The 22,733-nt window shown below is 37.0% G+C and overlaps 1 protein-coding gene across 7 annotated transcripts; it reads right to left on the bottom strand.

The window, feature by feature from the left end:
- On the bottom strand, positions 1-8,429 carry LOC116265046 (protein BROTHER of FT and TFL 1-like). Of its 7 annotated transcripts, XM_050080684.1 has the most exons (7): positions 8,295-8,429; positions 7,629-8,182; positions 6,247-6,308; positions 5,135-5,301; positions 3,041-3,102; positions 2,881-2,921; positions 1-469 (listed from the first exon to the last, which is right to left on the bottom strand). In XM_050080684.1, the coding sequence occupies exons 3-7, from the start codon at positions 6,278-6,280 to the stop codon at positions 207-209; spliced, it is 567 nt and encodes a 188-aa protein (XP_049936641.1). In that variant the 5' UTR covers positions 6,281-6,308; positions 7,629-8,182; positions 8,295-8,429; the 3' UTR covers positions 1-206. The 7 variants fall into 7 exon arrangements, with proteins under 7 accessions (XP_049936641.1, XP_049936642.1, XP_031501431.1 ...); XM_050080685.1 differs by having other exon boundaries at positions 5,135-5,308; positions 7,629-8,417; XM_031645571.2 differs by having other exon boundaries at positions 7,629-8,417.
- Between the last annotated feature and the right edge of the window lie 14,304 nt (positions 8,430-22,733).

Here is a 22,733-nt window from a genome sequence, read left to right as displayed (position 1 = left end):
GGACTAATTCTCATCTATTCATCGAGTCCAAACATCCTCATATTCTCAAACATCTAACAGTGCCATCACTGACACCACACAAATACACACACACACACGACTTGTTAGCACCAACAGTAGGACTAAATCTCATCTATTCATCGAGTCCAAAAATCCTCTATTCTCAAAAATCTAACAGTATCATCAGACAACCGGTAGACTTACACTTATCCATGTTCCATGACCCGTTCACCGTATATCCTGTAGCTTGAACTAGAACGGGGTGCCCTTTCACGACCACAACTGAAGAATACGGCCGCTGCTGTCTCCATACCCAAGGATGCAGTAAATGCTTCAGTCGAGAAATTATCTCGTGATAGAGGAACTCGCTCAAGCATGCGAAGTGGCTGCTTCTGCTTGAACAGCATGATGACATAACGGTGTATGCCAAGCCGTGGATTGGGAGCCATGTACTCTACCACTTGATTACCTGTTTTGCCATTGAAGAGGAAATGGTAAAAACTAAAAATATAACAATTTTATAACCATCTAAAGTATCCTGCATGCACATACACGTTAATATAGATATAAAACATACACTGACACCACGATTACTGCAGAACCACTATAATGAAGAAGATCATAGCAATGACAACAACGATGCCACCCTCCATATAATAGCTATAGTATCGACTGCATTTAAAAAGCTATTGCTGGTGCTATCATTAGAATGAAGACAATAATACCTTGGCTGTAAACAGGCTGAATACAGCATCAGGAGTTTTATCAATTACACTTATATCAATGTTAATTGGACCCTCCATGTAATTTAGCTAACGCAGCCAGTAGCATATCAACAACAGCCAAATGGTACTTAAGCTATTTGGTGACACTTAAGTCAATGTTGTAAAATGCGTTTTAAAATTTACCAGTCAAGTCCAAAATTAGACAAGTAATGTTACGTCATGTTAATGTGAAAAATCACAAACTTATTTTTCCAATATGAAAATATCAACAAAAAATTAGAAAAAGAAACAACATAAAAAGATAACGAAAAATGCTCTTTATAAAAAATATGAATTGCATAAACTTAACAAATAACAAGTATATGCTACATTGGAAATAATTAAAACTTAAAAATCAACCTCCTAAACTGCTTCTACATAAATAGGTATCAAGTATACAAGTTCTATTGTGTATGACTTGCTCATCAGAGTGCTGAAACAACTTAATGGACATATAGTTGAAGTTTTTTATTTTTGTGGACAAAAATAGACTCGTATATGAAATTGTTGCATGAAATTAGTCTAAATTTTCTGTTTTTATTTTAAATGTGCAAGAATATCATCCCTGAAAAGCTTAATATTAAGTTTGAATTCAACAAAAACCTCTTCTCTCACCTTCTTAAAAATTAAAGGTGCAACACGAAATACACGTTCTATCATATTGTAAGATAAGATGTCACACCATCAGTTACAGTTAGACCCCTTAAACCTTCAAGGATGTAAGATATTAGTTTCTCAAAAGTTACTTTACATAGTATAGTATATGATGCTACTATATTATGTACAACTGAAAGAAGCGCATGTTTTACATGCTTGTTCTCAGAATGAAATTCCTAGGTATTCTTTCTGCATCCACTAGGAAGTTCACAATTAGCTTAACAGTCAAAAGTCCTAGGCAGGTCTAAGTGGTGCACCTTCAGAAAAACCTAGGCAGCAAGCCAGAAACAGTAAATGGAAGAAAAAAGTTCGAGGAAGGAGGAGGAGGAGAAGGAGAAAAAAAAAAGAACAAGAATAAAGAGGGAAAAAGAATAAAAGGGGAAAATACAATAGAGGTAAAAGTAGAAAATGAAGGAAAAAAGGAGGTCTTTTTTTTTGGTGTGTAGGTGACCAGCCTAGTTGAAAAGGTGAGCACTTTGGGTAAATGTGTGCTTTGGATACTAGGATGATTAGTTTGGATTTAGAATACAGCTTTATATAAATTATAAAGTTACAAAACTATGGCCCTCCATCAATTGAAAGATTTAGACCAAACTCCATAACCTGGCATGTGGAGCCATTAAAGTGCAGACAATTTTTTCCTTGGAATAGAGAATTTAATGGATTCCATTACTAATACTACAAAGAGCATTGAGCGAAAAGATGTGCTGTATATGCCATTAGGGATATAAACAGTTTTACTTCGGACGATATCCAATTCAAGTAGATCGACCCTACATAATCAGATTTAGATTCAAAGCTGGATTCAGATAATGTATTTTGAAACCGCACTCAGACCCAGCCATTATAAGATTTAACATTTATACGTAACCAGATTGGACCTTCAGCAGATTTCAGTTGAACATCAGACTCAGATTTGGATTCAATAATGAAACTGAATACTGAATCTGAATTTGATAATAACTGGATCTCAACTATTTTACTAGAATTGACTAAATGGACACAACATCAGATATATCTGATCCACTTATATACCTACATGCTATGTTCGACATTTATCAACATCAGATTCAACTTTGTTATTGAACTCTTTAACCAGGTGGGGGCAGAGCTCTTCTTGGCAACATGAAGCAGTTGCATGTTCTACTGAGAAAGGCACTAATGAAACTCCAGAAAGAGATTAATTTCTTCGGTGAGGGACTTATGCTGCAAGGAATCAGGGAGTGGGCATGAGAAAAAATTAAGGGTTTCCTTGGAGAACATTGAAGTGGTCCTAAACATATCCCAACCAGTGTCCCCTTTATCACAAAATATAATAATCTAAAATACAAATTCATCATGCTAATATATGATAAATAATAATAGATGCAAATCTATCATACCAAAACACAAGAAATAAAGCATGACAATACACCATTAGTAGACTGAGGAAAATGAATGAAAAGAGATTGTGACAAACCAAAAGCAGAACTTAATCCAGCTGGGATATCTGTCTTCAACCTGTGCAAAATTAATGTTTTTAGATTAGACACTTTACCCCTTGTTTTCTAATTATTTTATGTTAATAACATGAAAAAAAAAATCATTGATAGATAAGAGGAAAGATATTTTTAGCATACCAAAGAAGCTGTTCCCTCTGTGTAGGCCTTGAAGGGCTAGGATGATCTGGGTCCACCATAATCTGGAAGTATCAAATAACTTCATTTTTTCAACTTTGTTAAACTCATATACACATGCATATGCACATACATGCCCACAACACAGAGGATCATTCTCCACTAAGGTAAAAGTATCTAGCAAAAATTTTAAAGTTTCAACATATTAGAAAGAGGCAGGAACCCTGATCATTAAACATTTTTCTGGATTTAAGGGATGAATATTTGTGGATATATTGCTTTGAATCAGTATAAAACTATAAATCAATACTTTGGCATGTTTGGAAACTGATGCTACATCCCATCGGCCATCAGGCACATAGCTGGAAAAAGTTGGGTTTCCAAACATGGAACATAGAAAAGTTCAGATATGCCAAATGCAGCAACACTGATTTTCAAGAGGACATTTTACAAATAAGTTAGACTGAAAATAATAGGAAATAATGCAACATGGGCCATCCAAACCCCATTTTGGAATTTCTATACTCAATTCGTTAGAATTTTTGGCCCTTCCTAGTAATCAGAATAATTTTGATTTGTTCTTCAATTTTCAAACTTCAAAAAAGGTCAACTGCACCATGTACGGATCACAATTCAAACTGGGACATCCCAAGATATTCATGGTTGCTCTAGCTTACCCATTAAGGATGCCAATCAATCAGACAAAATTGGATCTACGCACTAGCAGAATGTGGATTCAATTTTGAAATTTGAAAACAATACCGTAAAACAAAAGTTAAATTGAATTCGGCTAGCATAAAATAACATATTTATGTACTTAAAGATATAGTTGCCATATGATCCAGATTTGGATCCCAATGCCAAACTTAATCCAAATAAAAACCTGGGGTCTTTCCAAACGATTTGGATATGATCAGGGCTCCGACTTGAATCTAAACCATTTGCATATACACACCCATATGGCAATCTCAAGCCAAATGAGGCCAGGTGCATCCATGCAAGCCTAGCCATAGGCACAACGTGGACTGCCTCTGGCATCAAGGACGTAACAAACAACCACGAAAGAGCTCAGGTAAAGTTAGCTCATCTCATTTCTACGTCTGCATGCAATTGGTGGATACTCTTTTTTAATCGAAGACCAGCTCTAATGATCGAGGCCCTAAATATGCAGTGGCGACCAGTTCAATTCCTACTGAGCCTACTGCATCTTGCTCATTTTTGTTTTTCCTTCCTCTGTTCAACGTGAAAATTTGAGGGTGCTTGCTAAGGTAAGGAGATCTAACCATGAACAGAAAATATTACAAGGTTGGTTGGTCAGATAGTGTCAATGGAGAAAACCAGAAAACAGTCCTTCACCATACAAAAGCAAAACCAAGCAAATGAAAATATAAACGAGCCTAAGGCATGGTATGCTCAAAATAGGATTGAATTGAAGCCATAATCACTAGCATTTTCATGGTTTAAACGGCGATGGTTTTCTCAGTTATAATACGGCAAGTCTGGAAAAAGGGGAAAAATATGGTAAATTTTTTAAAAAATAAAAAAATCTTAAAAAACAGGGGAAACTAAAATAAATGAGAAACTAATAAGACAACACAAAAAATATAAGTAGATAAGCAACAAAGAAAAATTAAAAAACAGAAAAAAGTAGTTTGGCGTTAAAAAAACATGAAAAAACACCTAAAATGAAACAAAGGGAAAAATGTGAAAAAAAATATGTGCCCTTTTCAAAAAAACAATAGTTTTTGCTGTTTTTTTGGCTGACTTACTTTTCATGTTTTAAACAGCTATTTTCTGAACAAAAAAACGTTTTTTGTGTATTTTATGCTTCAAAGCATATGGCATGAACCCAAATATAAATAAACTTATCTACATGATTTGGTGGAAAGATCTCCAAAGCCAGTCTCAGACAGAGTCATCATCAACTGAGATTTACTTGGCTCTCAATCCAGATCAACCTATTGCAAGATCCTACCCTGACTCTATAAGCAGTTGAACACCATGCCCAAGACCTCAAATCTCAAAAGCCGTCATCATCAAAAATGAATATCAAAATCATCCATCATTATTATGCAATGTAAAAAAGCATTTTCTTACCAGAGTATAGAGCATTCCATTAGAAATCCCTCCACCTATCCGCACTAATGGTACCATGGCTACCTCAGATGGCTTCTTGGCGCTTCCGCTCATAAGTGTCATGCTACCATACCTTACCTCCATCATGATACTTGGAGAGAATGGCCGCAGCACATCCCCTATTACACCTGAGAGCTGAAGTGGGTCAGGTAGCTCATAAGACCTGGACTTCACTAAACCCGAACATGTTCGCTTCATGTTGATTGTACCCTCAGACCTGACTCGCGTAGTACCGTCTTGGACAGAATACCACTTTTATGATGATGATATTGGGTAATAAAAGGAAAGGATATGGTTCAAGATGGGAACCCATCACTCACAAAGCATTTATTTCCATTAAAGGATGCCCAAATAAATGGAGAAAATCAAAGCCTTCAATATGACCCAAATAGAACAATCTAGAGTTAGATGTAAAATACATAGAAAAGTGGATCTTGACCAGCTTCAGGTGCTTCCCACTAGGACCTTCTTCTGATTCATGGTCTAAGCAAGGCTCAATCTGTATTGACTAAAGCGTTTCAGCTCTTGCATGATTATGACCACTTAGGTGTTAATCCTCCTGAATATGAAACCTTTATTGTAACCGAAACCTTATTGGATTGAATTTGTAAGACCTGGAGATGTTTGCAACTAGCCAGATTACCAGGCCAAACAACTATTTCTGTTGTGAAGCAGATTTACTTATACCAAGCATATGCGAATTTTGGAGCCTCAGATATGAAGGAGACTTTACTCGATAGTTTTGAGGATTTTGCGCAGATAATGTATGCCTATAAATAGTCTATTTTAAGGAAGGAATAGCTTCACTTTGATGTACTGTGCCAAACTGCCAAGTTTGAAGCCTCAAATATGAAATTAGGTCGCTAAATAATTGCAATGGATGTTGCCTGCATACGACTTGCCTACAGGAAGCAAAAGACTATTAATGCTAAATTAGAAGGTTGGTTTCATTAAGCAAACCAACATTTAGTGCCTGGTTCAAAGCATCCTTGTCTTCAGATGCACCTAAAGTGCTACTTGACCTAAGAAAAAAAAATATCGAAATGAGTAGCCAACATTGAATTCACATCTACCTGCTTGCCAGGTCGTGAGCAGCACGTCTTTCATGGGGATGCTGATTAGAGTCACATGGCTGCTGCAAGGAGATAATATAAATTTACCTTCAGCGTAATTGCGTATCTAATCTAATATGCTATGACTGGACAAAATTGACAGTATGCTTTTACAAAATGTCAGCTGACAATTGAAGTACATCTAGGATGAATACAAGCAACAATTGAACATGAATACAGACCTAAGTCTGATGCACATCTTTATACGCCAATAGTTGGTGGACAGACTGAAAGACAGACAGTTCTTTTTGAACATGTGTTTCTGCATAGTTATTTGTGTCGTACTGCAGATGCCTCTATGTCAGTGTGGATATTTGGGTGGAGATACACATATTAGTATCTAACAGTGACAATGTTGCAGAAGTACCAACCATTTGTAAGGAAAAGGAAAATAAATTCAACAAAGCCAAATACAGTTAATCTTTTCTTTGTTTTCATTTCATCCAGATATTTTCTTCTGCTGAAGCTGATCTTGGCTACCATATACAAAACGAATTCCATGTTTACTTTGATGAAAAACTCTTCTACTTGATGTGCTCTTAAATTTTCCTTTTGATTGGACTTCATGTTCTACGAATTCCTGCAACCCTATTGTTGTTGAAAGTTGTCCACCAAAGCAAAACTTGTGCTCCATTACGTTCCATAACTTCTTCTTCTAGAGGATAAAAAGGTCTCTTTTGTTAGAAAACATTTCATCGTTCTTGGAAGAGGTAAACTTGTTTTATAAATCATAACTGAATTTGGAAGCACAGAATTTCCTTTAGTTACCTTTATTGTTTCTAAAAAGATGCTCTCCTTGAGTTCACTTCTATAATGACAGAGAAAGAGAAACAAACTGACACTCATGCAAAACTTTGTCGTCAAAGGACACCCCTAAGCTCCTTACTGAGTGCGCCTAAACACATAGACAGAGGCACGGGCACCTAGGTAGTCCAAATACTCCAACAAAAAGATATTATTTTTCACTTTTATCCTTAAAATTAAATCTTTTGTTTGTTGTATCATGATCAAGAGATAGTTTTTCAGGAACTCCAATTTGACCCTTTCTCCTCCCCCTTCATCCCCTCTCTCGCTCCCCTCACACTCCCACCCTTTCTAGTGAATAGGAACGCCTACGCCCCTAGTGCATAAATGGCAAAACCATGTCACACAGCTTTAGCATGTCTAGGCAGTGACAAAGAGGAAAAAATGCGAAAGTGATGGTACCAAGTAAGCATGAATTTCCCAGGACAACTTTCCGCAATAAAATTTATTCACTTATAAAAGGAAATATTTCAACTAGTGAACCAAAAATTTAGAAATTACTAGTAACTGGCATATTGTCAATGAAGATCAAAACATACCATCAACTTACTGCAACAGCAAGCTCCTCTTTGAAGCAGCTTAGGTTCCTTTTGATCTGATCCCTCAATCAACAAGTTCTTAACCAAAGATCATTAGAATAAACACAAAGTACCGCGACAAGCTTTACACGCTTATCAGTATTTTATCATGTTGTGTCATCAAGCCAAAGGCAATAGGCAGATGCGAGCTCTTCCTGTTCTTGTCACAAATGCCAAGTGAACATCCATCTTGGCGCGGCTCTTGTTGTCTTCCCATACTCGTGACAACCAAACAAACTGATGCAGGTCCATTCGTAGCAGTCCCAACCTTGCACTTAACCAGGAAAGGTGACATTCCATGACATCACATCCATTCCAATTATCTAATATCCAAGTGTTTCCCAGCCTAATCACACCTGAAATTATAAACTCAGAGAAGCAATATCCTTTTGGGCGTTCCATCAAACAGTTGGTGTGCAACTCTAAGACGAATGAAACAATCGCCTCGCAAGCCAAGCGGTCACTACAGAAACCATGAAAAAATACCGAACTCCATGCCCATCGATTCTGGTACACTGTCAGAGGCCACAGGACCAGAGAGCATCCGTTTAGAATAAAGATGCAAGCAGACGGGAGAGAGAGAGAGAGAAATTCAATACTGAACAGATTCAGTGGGTTCACAATTACCGGAACATCATCCGCCTATGGTACCACGAAGAAAAACATTATTACTGGATTTGAAGCAAGAGGCGGGAGGACTTGCCTGTACGAGGGCAGACGAGCTGCATCTGTCCTAAATATAAAGTTCAGCAGGCAAGCAAGTCATTTCCCTTTTCTTTTAGTATAAAATTTTGACATTATAAAATTTTGACATTATAAAATTTTGACAGGAAGCGCTTCATTTGAATATTTTCACGAGGAGTAGCTAGAACTTCAAATTTTATATTCAGGCGCCTATCTTTTATAGATAACTTTTAAAAAACAAACTCCTACCCAATTGTGCTCCAGCTGTCGACCTTCTAGCCTAAAATAGCAAATTTAACTTTGGAGTGAGTGAGTGGTTAATTCCAGCGCCTGAGGGAAGGCCAAAGCCTCCCATCCTCTCATACCCTTACCGTCGAGAGCCACTTTGTGATGTCTCGAGGTAGGTGTCCCCGTTATGTCTATTTGCATATTGGTGTCTCTTCTTTTGTAGCATATAAAGTTAATGTTATAAAAGATTGAAACGAAAACTAGCCACTTATCAACCCCAGCCCCTGCCTTGGCCATTACAACAACCCCCTTAGAGATAATAAATTTAACTTCCAATCTAAAGAGCTAACTATGTTTGATGACCTCCAATTTCAAATCTGTGGCTACCACAAATTTTAAACCCATGAATCTATGGTTAGACCCCTTCCCCTTTAATCCACAAATTAGTGGTTTTTATAAGATAACACAAATTTGAGACCTCTAATTGAGAAATTCATTATTTGTTTACACCATGAACTTAGATTAATCTACTGTGGATTTAAAATTAATTTCAAATTTCAGCATGGCGTTAAGGAGCAACTCTCATGTTCAAACATATAGTAAAAAAAAATAAAAATTTATATTTTGTCTCCTGCTAAATATAGTCCCTAAAATATATAAGTTGAAGAAAGCTGGTGCAAATCATATAGAAAATTATCCGTTGCACGAATTTGATAGATGAAATGTCAACGGTGGGAAATAAAAGAAAATTTACATTAATATAATTTATAGCATGCTTCAATTGTTCGTATCTTTTTATTAAAGGCATGCAGAATATGTAGACCGAAAAAGGCATGAAACTTATGTTGCGTTGTCTGTCATGATTTGTGTGAGATTTGAAAGAAGATATCTAATGTGTGAGATTTTCCCATCTCTCTAAAGCATGCTGTGGATTTAAATGAGCATGCCTTTTTCGCCTTCCCCTCTTCAGATCTCATTCATTAGATCTCATATGATGGGACATTAAATTCCCTTGATCCCAGAGGCAGAGCCAAGGGACATCTGCAGGAGCCATGGTTTCTCTTCAACTTTTGTAAAATTAAAATGTATATATTAAAATTTTCAAAAATATGAGTTCCAACCCATAATTTTTTGAAAATAGGTATTGGCCCTATGAAAAACTTTCAAAAAATATATTTAGCTTGTCACATAACCGTTTAGCCCACTAAGGATGAAAGTCTGACTCTGCTGATCTATCGGCTTCGTGAACTTTTCAAATTTATGACACTCTCTTATATATGTTTATGTTGCTCATAATTAAAATGTGAATATCGAAAGCAAGCCCTATATCCCACGGGATGAAGGGTTGAGCGGGGGCTTCGGTTTCTGGATGGAAACCCGCTCACCTTAAAACTAAAGTGTAGGTCGGTCAGGTTTGTCCAAACAATGACTGGTGTCTAATATGGCAAGGTCAAGTTCACAAACAAAAGGGGCACCTTTTACTTTCTCCTGTTGCACCATAAAGCAGGCATCACCACCTGTGGGAACACTTGTAAAGTCCGACTTTTTAACATTAGTGTGACATGAGAAAATATTTAGGTCTCAATTGCTTGGCGTAGTAGCCAAATGATGTCTCTAGGGTTCCTGAAAAAGTTTCTTCAAGACAACCCAGGGTCAAGCCCCGGATTAGCAAACATATCAAAGGTATGGTTCAAGAAGTTCAAGAACTTTAAGATAAAGGATAATGGTAAAAGAAGAGATTACCCCCTGACTTTCAAACCTTATTATATTTGTTGTACTAGTGGTGCAAGAAGAGTATGGTTAATGATTAAAATACCTTTATTTCACACTAAAAAAGAGTTTTTTTTATAAAGAAAAAATTGAAAATAAAAAAAAGTAAAAAACCTATCAAAATATTTTTTAATAAATTACCAAAATGTCCTTCCCTCTTTTACTGCGCATGGTATGCCCGACACACATGTAACTTTCTCTCCCAGACTTTAGCTGAAGTACTTAAGTTGTCATCTATGCTAAGATCAACCCAATGCCTAGCTACTCCCTTAAGCAACCCAAGAATGTGCTTTCTTGGACCAGAAGCTATAAAAATTGACTAAGATGTAGCTGGTTAAGATATAGTCTCTGAATTTCTTTGGGTACCAAATATTGCTTGTTGTTTCCTAATGATTATCAGAAATCGAAGTGCACATTTGAGACCAGGTTTTCTCTTTCACTTCTTAGGGAAAATGTGAACTCCCTCTACCTCCCTCTCTCTCTCTCTCTCTAATGAAGCATGTAATTGGAGCAACGGGAGATCTTAAGAAATATAGCTTGGAGGCTACGGCAAAAAACAAATAAGTGTAGAGTTCTCCAACTCTGTAAGGGAATCCAAATTAAAGGACCAATTCCGAGATTTTTTCTAATGGATTCCATGCGTCCACGTACCATTTTTTTTTTTTTAAGTTTACTTAAGGAAACCATCTTGGGCGTAAAACCCTTATAATCATACTCTTACGCTTTCTAAGTTGTGGCTTGTTTTAATTCAAAGTTATGATGGACGTTTTCTAAGTTGTGGTTTGCTTTAATTCAAAGTTATGATCAATTCGGGTATCAAGTTTGCCACCCTTTATGCCCCTCTCTTTCTCCCCATAAAGATGTGAGGAAGTTGAGGATTTGTGACATCACGCCTGGTTCCGGTTGATAATATTCCGGTTTTTCTGACTTGATACATCTTATCCTTGTACCGTCTATTATTTACATAGATGTTCAACCATTGTTTACGTTAAAACATTCCACAAAACATTTCTTAAGGGGTTCGAGGATTGTCTTCTTAGAATATATTCAGAGACGGTGTGAATTTAATTCCTTAGGTGAAGATGGAAAGGAGGTTTCAGGCTTGTCACTTAATTTTCTCATTTCTCAAAAACTATTCACCTTTCAATTCACTTCCATTTTGCACTGCCAGTTGAAAATTGCCTTATTCTGAAGTGACGTGCGGAACCAAGGAGAGAAAAGCCACATAACATATAGATGAAACTATTTTTAGAATATAAAATTGTGATGGAACCATTTAGCACTTTTGAATAAACTTTTGACATTGAACCAGAGCAATGAGGAGCAGCTCATAATATACATATATATTCTTGAGAAGACAGGAAATTTACAATGCAGATACATATCAATAAACAAAATGGAAATTTTAGGTAAAGATTGAGCAAATGATTGAAAGATGAAATTTACAACGCTTTACATGTAAGAAATGAAGACAAGATACTGACTGACAGACACAATGCTGGACAGACTCCTCCTTCAAATGGTCAAATCATGTAAGGACTCGAGTGCCAATTTCTGCAACCATGCTTTCAGAGAAACCCAGGCACATAACGAGCATTTGACAGCAAGCCAATCTTCTTTCAAATTCTGTTCATCAGCACTAGCAAAAATAGAGCTCTTCAGGTATATATACCCGTCTATCAATTATCATCACCTAGGGACATGATGCACCAACAAAAAATTTAAACTCTGTGAGGCCACATCTCTTTTTTTATCAATCATATCATTCTCACGATTAACTTCCTTCTCTGTCTGCAGTTACAGAGTTCATTTAAGTCAGAAATGACAACAACTATCCAGTCATCCGATTGTCAAAATACCTAGAGGCTAGATCCATTCATCAGAATACCTCACACAAGATTACTGGATCCCTCAGCACAGCCTCAACTACCTTCTTCATGGAGCTGCTCAGCACAATTTGACACCATTTTTAGGCTGGTGCAACATCTCAACGCGTAGAGAAAAAGCGTCCTTAGAGACCCAATATATACATAACCAGAAACCGTAGCACTTCACTAGTTCACATTTGGTCTCCCAAAACTGCATCGAGAAGAACAACCATCTTTGACAAGCTCCACCCACCTTACACCAACACCATTGAAATGGGATGGAAATTTCGTCAAACATTTGGCGCGAGTTCCCCAACAACAACCATATGCATGAACGAATCCATTCTTATTGTACAAATAAGAACACAATTCCGAAGCTTATCAGCTGCCCAACAATTTTCATGTCCATGAGAGAGCATCTAGATATCAGCAAGAGGCTAGTCTGAAGAATCTCACAACACAATTGAAGGGATAAATAGGCTTGCGATTCTGGGATATCTGGATTTCCTCTCGTGATAGCATCGGAAGAAAATATGCTAGGCTTCGTCGACTTGAGCGAAAGGGAGGTGCATGTAGAAGAGATACCGGAATTGAGGCCACTACAGAAAACGAACATTCAGCAAGGAGAGGAAGATATCGTATTCATAGATCATGATTTCGATAAATTGGTGAAATGGAGAGAACGAGTTGCTTAGTTCTTTGTAGACTTTCGAAAACAAAAACTGGGTTAAAAAAATAAACTCACCAGGCTGGGTTATATATATATATATATAACTCTTGGCACGTCGCCATGGCTGCCATAAAAGCTCTTGGTATGATGTTATTGATGACTTCATTTGAAACACTTAACAGAGAGTTACCGAGGGTTTTTGAGATATTAAAAGATGAAATATTAAAGTTTCAAGCAATGGTAGACATTGAAGTAAGTACCCATGAGCCTGAATTTGATGGCCGGAGCCTGTCCGATAACTAAGGCTGCTGACAAGGGCTTTGGACCTGCCGGAGTCTGGCTTTGTCGGACCGTGGCCTCGCCCTACTGATAAGGAAATCTGAATTCACATAATAACCAGATTTAGATTGAGTATGCAATATATACTTTTATAAACAAATCTGATTGAGTTTATTAGCTAGCTAGGATTCAACAAGGATTGGACCTAACAAATGTTTGATCTTATACTGGTCACATCATCAGAATCCAATGTTAGAAAATGAGTTCTCATTCAAAATTCGATTCAGTCAGATTCAGTGTAGGCCTAGCCCGAGATCAAAGAATTTATTTCCCTAGTTAAGTTCTCACCTTGATGCAATTATACGAGCCTAAACGAAAGTTTGAGCACTTCTCATCCGGCAATTAAAATCATCCTTATGGCATGCCAAGATCAATATAATTGCCGAAGTAGTAGTGAACCATATAATGAGGAGTCTGACAAAGTTTGAGCGTGAGCAGATCTGGTTATTGACCACAATCAATTAGGTTGTGCACTCTCTACAGTTATTTCAAATTGGCAGACCAATATTCATAAGGATTTGGAGTGAAATTCTAAACTATATACAGATAAGTTTGAGGAATTCAACTATTGCTGTCACCAATTGGTAATACGCTAGCTAAGCACCTCGCCTATTGATGATCGAAAAAAGAAAAACGAAGGCATTAACCGTCGGCTTGGCCTACGGGAAGGATATCAGCTTTCACAGCTTCTTCTATCAGATCCAGATTCGGATCGGATTGTTTTAAATAAATAGCAAAATATTCAATGTTCGTACGTTTAGAAAGTTATATTCCTGGATTCGGTTTGAAAATCAAATACAAATTCAGATGTGAATATAAAAATCGGATTTGGATTATGAATGCAGATTCGGATATGTTATAAATTTTTTTAATTCATATCCAAATCCAAATTCAAATATAATACATGTTTTCCAAACAGTGAATACGGTAAAGTGCTTATTTATCTTATTTGAATCCCATTAGTTAACATTGCTGGCTATAAGGCCCTGCTATTTGCACAAAGGAAGAGGGAAAGCAAAAGAGGATTAAGTGGTCATCTTTTTTAAATTGAGAAAAGAATAGAATGAGGGAAGCATATAATTGAAATACACACACACTATATATATATATAAAGAGGATTAAGTGGTCATCTTTTTTAAATTGAGAAAAGAATAGAATGAGGGAAGCATATAATTGAAATACACACACACACTATATATATATATATATATATATATATATATATATATATATAGAGAGAGAGAGAGAGAGAGAGAATTCTCTTTGGATACTTGAAAACAGTATGAATGAGAATATGAATGTGAGGTTGGGTGAGTAGAAGTATTTCATCATACATCTCAATAAGTGAGTGAAGTCTTCCTCTTTCTCTCCATCTCTCAGGATACTATCAAGCTTGTTTTGAGTGTCTTGAGGTGACATATCCATTATATTTCAACTTGCATATCGGTAGCACCGAAAGTTGACAATTCGGGTGCTTGAAACAGAGGTTGGCTGCCTACCAGTCCCTACCCCATCCGTTACACCTCTTTCATGATTAGAAAGAATACAATCAAACCATTTACAGTGCGAGATTCTTTCATGACAGTACCTACATACGAAAAGGAAAAAAAAAAGGCAAAATGAATTACGTCGGTCGAAATTTAATAAAAGTTGCCATTAATGGCCCCATGAGCAAAGCCCAACGACAAAAACTTGCATTATTGTGCTTTTCCTAAATAGTCGATATTTCCTACGAAACAACCTTTTTAAATTTATTGAGATTTTACATGGAGGAAAGAGACCTGAAAGTGAGGGCCTGCATTATGTCTAAAATCGACACAACTAGCAACAAGGCTGTATCAACACGGAATTTCAAGCATGTGACGCCTATTTTATCTCTAGTAATACGTGTCTCTTGCTTACTACTGGTAGTAAGACTAAATCAGACTTGAGCACATGCATCCGCTTTACTGTGCCTGATAAATCAGAAAGCGAAGTGTTGACCAAGAAGAAAATCAGCACCAAATGAGGTATTGCTTCTCTTCCTTTTGGTTCCTGCTCGTTCATACTGCCACCCCAGGAATGTTCGATCCACCATTAATGTTGCTTTCCAACTGTCTTTTGAACTTGACTTGAAATTTGCATTATCATCTCTTCTGACATAGTCCTGTTTAGACATGTGTACATATGAAATATTTGTCTAACATAGTAGTCCTGATTTTCTAAGTGAAGATATGCGTCAGAGTACTGTTGAATAGTGAGAATAAATTTACTGTCTAATCCTCAAGGAGGTTGGCACAATGAATGGGGTGAGGGCTGGTAGGCAGTCAGTCTTTGTTTCGAGCTTTCATGATATCAACACTCAATATTGCAAAAAAGTGTCATGAATATGCAAGTTAAACTATAGTAGAGGGAGGGACAGAGCTAGACTTTTTTTTCTTTCCATGGGACACTAACAACCAAGTCTACCCAAGTTCGGGCCAGTGACCTAGGTCTCGTGGGGCTGCTTTACATAACTGGACCGAAATCTACCTAACTCCAACTATAAATTTAAGGTTTTAGAGTAGCTCTGTGAGGCACACGAAAGGAACCCCATGTATCTCTGCTCCTGAGTGGACGAAATACTTTTCCTGCTCACCCAAAACAAATTTGTAGCTAAATTGGATTTGGCCTAGTTTCCTCCACAAGATTGTCGATGCCGGCCAGCCAGAAAGATTCCCGCTTGTTAAGAGGATTCCAGTTCAAACCCGGGGATTCCATCAGTTTCAATTGAAAGAGAACATTTTCTGGTCAAATTGAAAGGCTTGTTTAGTGTGAATGTAGTTGCAGCCTCTCTCTTAGCAGGAAACAAGTCATGTCTGGAAGCATTGATCACATGTTCATAACAGTGATACCGATGAGCCCACCGTGGCCGGATGGAATATTTCAACGGCTTGATCAATTGCACTCTCGTCGGTGCAGAATTATTTTCAATAGCCAAGGGCGGAGCTAAAAATTTCTGGTGAAAGGAAACTAAATATAAAATTTAAAATACAAGTGAAAAAAGATTATTGAGAAATATCAATACAAAATTTTAAAAAATTTTGGGTTCCGTGTGGGCAACTGCTTACACAGTTACACGTTGCCCACACCTCCCTCCGCCGCTGTCATCTCACGTGAATGGGTGATGTCTGATCATTCTTACTGTAGCTCCCATGTTGTATTAATCTTCTGGTTGGTTCTTCGTGTGTACCCAACATGAAGAAATGTCTTTCTAATGGATAAAGAAGCTTAACTTCAGGACTATTTTGCCATTAAACAGTAGTAAACTACAAGTGATCACATAAATTTATCTGCTCAAACCTCGGTAGATTCCTGTCTTGTGCATAAAAATTGGAGAGGAACCAATTTTAGAGTGCATTTGAACTCACGGAAATGATTCAAACACTAAGTTCTTTTGTGCTATTGTAAGCAAATTTTAGCTATTTTTACGAGTTCCTTTACATAAAGTTTGCTATAAAATGAAATATTATCATGCCATTCTTAAATGCATCTAAACATGTAACTCTCAGAAGCAAATATAAGTGTCACCTCTACTTGAGACACCTTCCAGATATTGAACTCTCGATGTCTCGACCTGAAAGTCTTAAATGGAACTCTTTGGTAAAATAGAGCACGTCCAATTGGCAGACCAATATTCATAAGGATTTGAAGTGAAATTCTAAACTATATACAAATAAGTTTGAGGAATTCAACTATGTTGTCACCAATTGGTAATACGCTAGCTAAGCACCTTGCCTCTTGATGATCGAAAAAAGAAAAACGAAGGCATTAACCGTCGGGTTAGGCTACGGGAAGCATATCAACTTTTACAGCTTCTTCTATCAGATCCAGATTCGGATCGGATTGTTTTAAATACATATCAAAATATTGAATGTTCACACATTTACATAGTTATATTCCTGGACTAGGTTTGAAAATCAAATACAAATTCAGATGTGAACATAAAAATTGGATTTGGATTATGAATGCAGATTCGGATATGTTGTAATTTTTTTTTTAATTCATATCCAAGTCCAAATTCAAATATAATACTTGTTTTCCAAAAAAGTGAATACGGTAAAAAGTGTATATATTTTGTTTGAATCCGATCAGTAGACATTGCTAGCTATGAGGCCCTGCTATTTGCACAAAGGGAGAGAAAGGATTAAATGGTCATATTTTTTAAATTGAGAAAATAATAGAATGAGAAAAAAACATAAAATGAGGGAAGCATAGAATTGAAAAGAAAACACACACATATATATATATATATATAAATCAAAACAGTGTAAATGTGAATATGAATGTGAGGTTACCACCCAATAAGAGGGTGAAACCTTCACCCTTCACCGTATCTCTGAAGATACCAACCTTGCCTTTGGTGCTATGAGGTGACGCATCTGTTATACTTTAACTTGCATATCAATGTTTGCTCTTTTAAAGCACTCAAAATTGACATCTCAAGTGCTTGAAATGGTTGGCTGCAGTTCATCCATAACATCAACCAATCAAGCCATTTACAGTGCAAGATTGTTTCGTGCTAATACCTACATACGAAAAGAGAAAAAAAAAAGGAAAAATGAATTACGTCGGTAGAAATTAATAAAAGTTGTCATCAATGGCCCCATGAGAAAAGCCCAACGACAAAAAACTTGCATTATTGTGCTTTTCCAAAATAGTCGATATTTCCTACGAAACAACCTTTTATAATTTATTGAGATTTTACATGCAGGAAAGAGACCTGAAAGTGAGAGCCATTATTTCTAAAATCGACACAACTAGCAACAAGGCTGTATCAACAGGGAATTTCAAGCATGTGATGCCTATTTTATCTCTAGTAATACGTGTATCTTGCTTACTACTGGTAGTAAGACTAAATCAGACTTGAGCACATGCATCCGCTTTACTGTGCCTGATAAATCAGAAAGCGAAGTGTTGACCAAAAAGAAAATCAGCACCAAATGAGGTATTGCTTCTCTTCCTTTTGGTTCCTGCTCGTTCATACTGCCACCCCAGGAATGTTCGATCCACCATTAATGTTGCTTTCCAACTTTCTTTTGAACTTGACTTGAAATTTGCATTATCATCTCTTTTGACATAGTCCTATTTAGACATGTCTACATGTGAAATATTTTTCTAACATAGTAGTCCTGTTTTTCCAAGTGAAGATATAGGTCACAGTGTCATTGAATAGTGAAAACAAATTCACGATCTAATCCTCAAGGAGGTTGGACAATAGACGGGGTGAGGGCTATTAGGCGGTCAGTTTTTGTTTCGAGCTTTCATGATATCAACACCCTATATTGCACTGTTTTACATAACTGGACCCAAGTTCACCTAAATCCAACTATAAATTTATGGTTTTAGAGTGGCTCCGTGAGGCACACGAAAGAAATCCCACTTATCTCTGCTTCTGAGCAGACGAAATACTTTTCCTGCTCACCCAAAACAAATCGTGGCTAAATTGGATTTGGTCTAGTTTCCTCCACAAGATTATCGTTGTCGGCCCGCCGAAAAGATTCCCGCTTATTAAGGGGATTCCAGTTCAAACCTTGCAGGTGGTCAAAAGCGTGGCTAGGCCTAGTTTGGGTCTGTCTTCTATCAAACCCGTGGATTTCATCAGTTTCAATTGAAAGAGACAACCTTTTCTGGTCAAATTGAAAGGCTTTTTTAGTGTGAATGTAGTTGCAGCCTCTCTCTTCGGAGGAAACAATTCATGTCTGGAAGCATTGATCACGTCTTCATAACAGTGATACCGATGAGACCACCATGGCCAGATCGAATATTTCAACGGCTTGATCAATTGCACTCTCGTAGTTGCAGAATTATTTCCAATAGCCAAGGGCGGAGCTAGTAAATTCTGGTTAAGAGAAACTAAATATAAAATTTTAAGGGACACCATATATAAGTGAAAAAAAAAATTATTGAGAAAATTTTTGGGTTGTGTGTGGGCAACTGCTTACACGTAGCCCACACCTCCCTCCGCCGCTGCCAACAGCCCTCTCTCGGAAATGATTCAAACTCTAAGTTCTTTTGTGCTAATAATAAGCAAATTTTAGCTATTTTTATGAGTTCCTTTACATAAAGTTAGCTATAGAATGAAATATTATCATGCCATTCTTAAATGCTTCTAAACATGTAACTCTCAGAAGCAAATATAAGTGTCAGAATGCTTTGAGAGACATACTTAAAACTTATGGCGACAATTAATGAAAAGCTCATCTAGCTAACTTTTCATTCTTGTAGAAAGTAAACCAATTTTCCATACAATTAAAACACACCCAGTTAAATCGGACACAACTATTATGCAATTACAAAGTTAAAGTGTTGGATACAGTAGTTAAAAGGCTGGTGGAAGGCAGTTCCCATCAGAATTACTTCATTCACTTGAAGTCAAGTTCACGACAACCAAGTTTCGGTTTTTTAAAATGCAGAATATTATGATTTGTGGGCTTTTAGTTGTATTAGAATCCATGGAAAAATCAGTCCTGAAGCTGTCCTAGCTTATAAAATGCGGTAATCTTAATCAGATATAAAAAATTGAAGTTATTTAGTTTTATGTTATGTTATATAGCTACTTAATATGTACTTTTGGTGCTTTCTAAATGAGACATACAAGAGATCACCCAACAAACAACAAAGCCATTTTAGCTTCTTGCTAGTATACTGCAGGATTCAGGGTGCCAATTAGGGTACTTCGTTTCGACGCCCGAACAAGACTGCTCATCAATTGGCATGGCAAGCAGCTGGCACCATTGCTCGAAAGCCACAGAGCGGCCATTAAAACGTTGATGATCACTCCCAAGTATTTTCTACAATGAGTAGAAATAGCATAAAAGATTCTATCAACAGAGGTCTATGTCAGTAGTATACGAAAGACAACCCATCCCCCCTTCCCTCTACCACTAAGGACCATGGTTGCTTCGAGACGTGGGTGTTCATACAGTATACGCTTCCTTCAATTCGATCAAGTGTCGTGTATGCCACCGTTTGCAGTTTGAAAGAGTAGCATCAACGAGAATCGCACTGACCCTCAGGCTGACCAGCTATTCTAAGCCCATCAATAATAAATTTTATTAACAACGGCCCACATTGATGGGCAGCTTCCTGTAGCAATCTTTATAATGCTAATTAAACCTAATAATACATCCTCATAGAACATTTTATAATTAAATCTAGTAATACATCCTGATAGTCAATTACTACTACAAGTACCACAAAGTATGTCCAAGTCCAAAGAATTAGAAGCATTAAGAATGAATTCGACATTCGATTTTGGTTACAAGAAGATCATTGGGTCCTCTCTCTTGCCGACACAGGAGATTTAGGGAAGAACTCAATATTTGGTATTGCTTATATAAGGTTGAAATCATGGAAGGGATCTTGAATCTCAAAGCTCAATTTGTTGGCACCGCAATGATCCTCATCCAATTCAACAGCTATATATGAAAGGAAGACAAATGAAAGAAAAGAACAAGCTGTCATTATACCTATTGTTTTCCACCATGTGAAGAAACCTCTTCAATAGGATCTCTTATGGCGTGGAGCATTTATCATCACTTGTGAGAGCAAGAAATCTTTCCACACCATTTTAAACTGCCTAAACATTTAGCCAACCTGACCACATAATGGTTTTAATTTCTTGTCGTGGCTCAATTCCAAGATAGAAGGAGGCATGTGCTCCAAATGTCTAAGGCAATTCACAAGGACTTAGAACAAGGCATGCCTGGATGTTAGGCCCTATTAGTTTGACCGGGTTCGAAGGCGAGATCTCGGATCCAAGAAATTTATGAAAATGTCAATGCCCTTTAGATTCTCAAATATCCAGTTAGCCCTTTGTATGTGCACAAATGCAAACCCTTGTCATATTTAATTATCTTATTATGACCACATATACATTAAGAGGTCGTTTGGCAATGGGAATAGTAACAACTTGTTTCATGAATCTACCTTAAAGATCCAAGTAGATTCACGAAAAGTTTTACATGAACATGCTTCAATCTTTAGAACAGATTCGCGTGATAGTTTGTCACCATGAATCTACTTGAATCTTTATGACAGATTATGTGATAGTTTCTCACTGTTCTCATTGTTAATTAAGCAACCACTAAGAGTATGATTTGAAGGATCAAATTTCAAATTTCATTTTGTAAATCAGGTTTAGTATTTCAGATTGGTCAATTAGATATGGCATACAGCTAGATGTTTTCTAGAACGTCGTCAAAGCCACAAACGAATGAATGGACTGAGAATTGTGCATAAAATGACAGAGACTCAAGCAAAAGAAGAAAACAAAAAGCATGATCTGATGATCATTCAAATCTTTGAGAATGCATTTGAGACAAACTTGTTGCTCTCATTGTGAGATATAGGAAATTGACGTTTGGATTCTGTCGGCCTTGTCTGGTTCAGAACTTGGATTTCAGTTTTCTCATGGAGTAAAATTATTTCCATGGACGATGGGCACAGGCGGTCCTCGTTAGCGTAGAGTTTGAGTTCCGGTTAGAAAGGCACCCAAATGGGTGTTTGTTTCGGCACCACAAGTCCACCCATTAATTGTCTGATAGTTCCACCATTTTGGGGATTGTCAAGGAAAAAATTGAGAGTCAAAATGACTCGCAGGCAGAAATTTCAGGCTCAGGGCATTGATTTAAAAGATAAAATTTGGACCTCTTAAAAATGATCAAAAAGCACCAAATAAGAATAACTAAATAATTGAGGGACACTAATATATAAATAAGCAAAATAGTTGGGCCCAACTAATATGTAGTGGGACGGCGTGCCGTGTGGGCAACTGCCCACACATACCAACATGTGGCTCCACCCCGGCTAAAAGAGTACGAGGAGTTATCTTATGGAGGCATCATTATTGCAAGGCAGAAAGAATGTCGCCTGGGCTCGGGCCTACTTTCCAACATGAGGAGGAGATTGTCTATCTCACAACACACACACACACACACAAAGTGGTCTGAAAGCTATTTCAGCTATTGTCTATCTCAGATCCCCTCATATATGAGGAAATCAAACATGGGTTATTTGGTATCTATATAATATATTGTTACTGTTCAATGATTTTGCCTTAAAATTTGAAATAGTGTCATAAAACACCTTGTCGCAGGGTTCTATGAATCTATCCCATATTGGTGGGCAGCAAAAAGTATCATGCATGTGTCTGTGGCATGAAAAAGGATGCCAGTGTTCGCTGGTAAGTTAATGGTGAAACATACAACAACCTGCATATTTACATTCTAAAAATAAATATATCCCAAAACCTTAGGAAAAAGTGTATGTAATTTTGAAAAATAAAACAACACCTGTTCCTGACTTGTATTATATAAATAAATACATGTCAAAACTTTGAGAATGTACAGCGGCACAATATGAATAGTGCAAAGCTGAATATTTAAAAGTGGACATGATTAAGGAAATATCCAATTCAAATTTTATCGGTCGACTTCTTTAAATTGAGAAAGTTACGTAAAGTTACGTGGCACACCATGCGCAGTA

Source organism: Nymphaea colorata, chromosome 11 (genome assembly GCF_008831285.2).
Source record: "Nymphaea colorata isolate Beijing-Zhang1983 chromosome 11, ASM883128v2, whole genome shotgun sequence".
NCBI classification, from domain to species: Eukaryota; Viridiplantae; Streptophyta; class Magnoliopsida; order Nymphaeales; family Nymphaeaceae; genus Nymphaea; species Nymphaea colorata.
This window is presented reverse-complemented; position numbering and strand designations above follow the sequence as displayed.

Coding starts and splice junctions, on each gene's coding strand:
- LOC116265046 (XM_050080683.1), bottom strand. CDS start 5,371: ATGAAGCGAACATGTTCGGGTTTAGTGAAGTCCAGGTCTTATGAGCTA. Junction 3,103..5,134: donor ATGGAATGCTCTATACTCTG/GTAAGAAAATGC, acceptor TGATACTTCCAG/ATTATGGTGGACCCAGATCA. Junction 2,922..3,040: donor CAGAGGGAACAGCTTCTTTG/GTATGCTAAAAA, acceptor AATTTTGCACAG/GTTGAAGACAGATATCCCAG.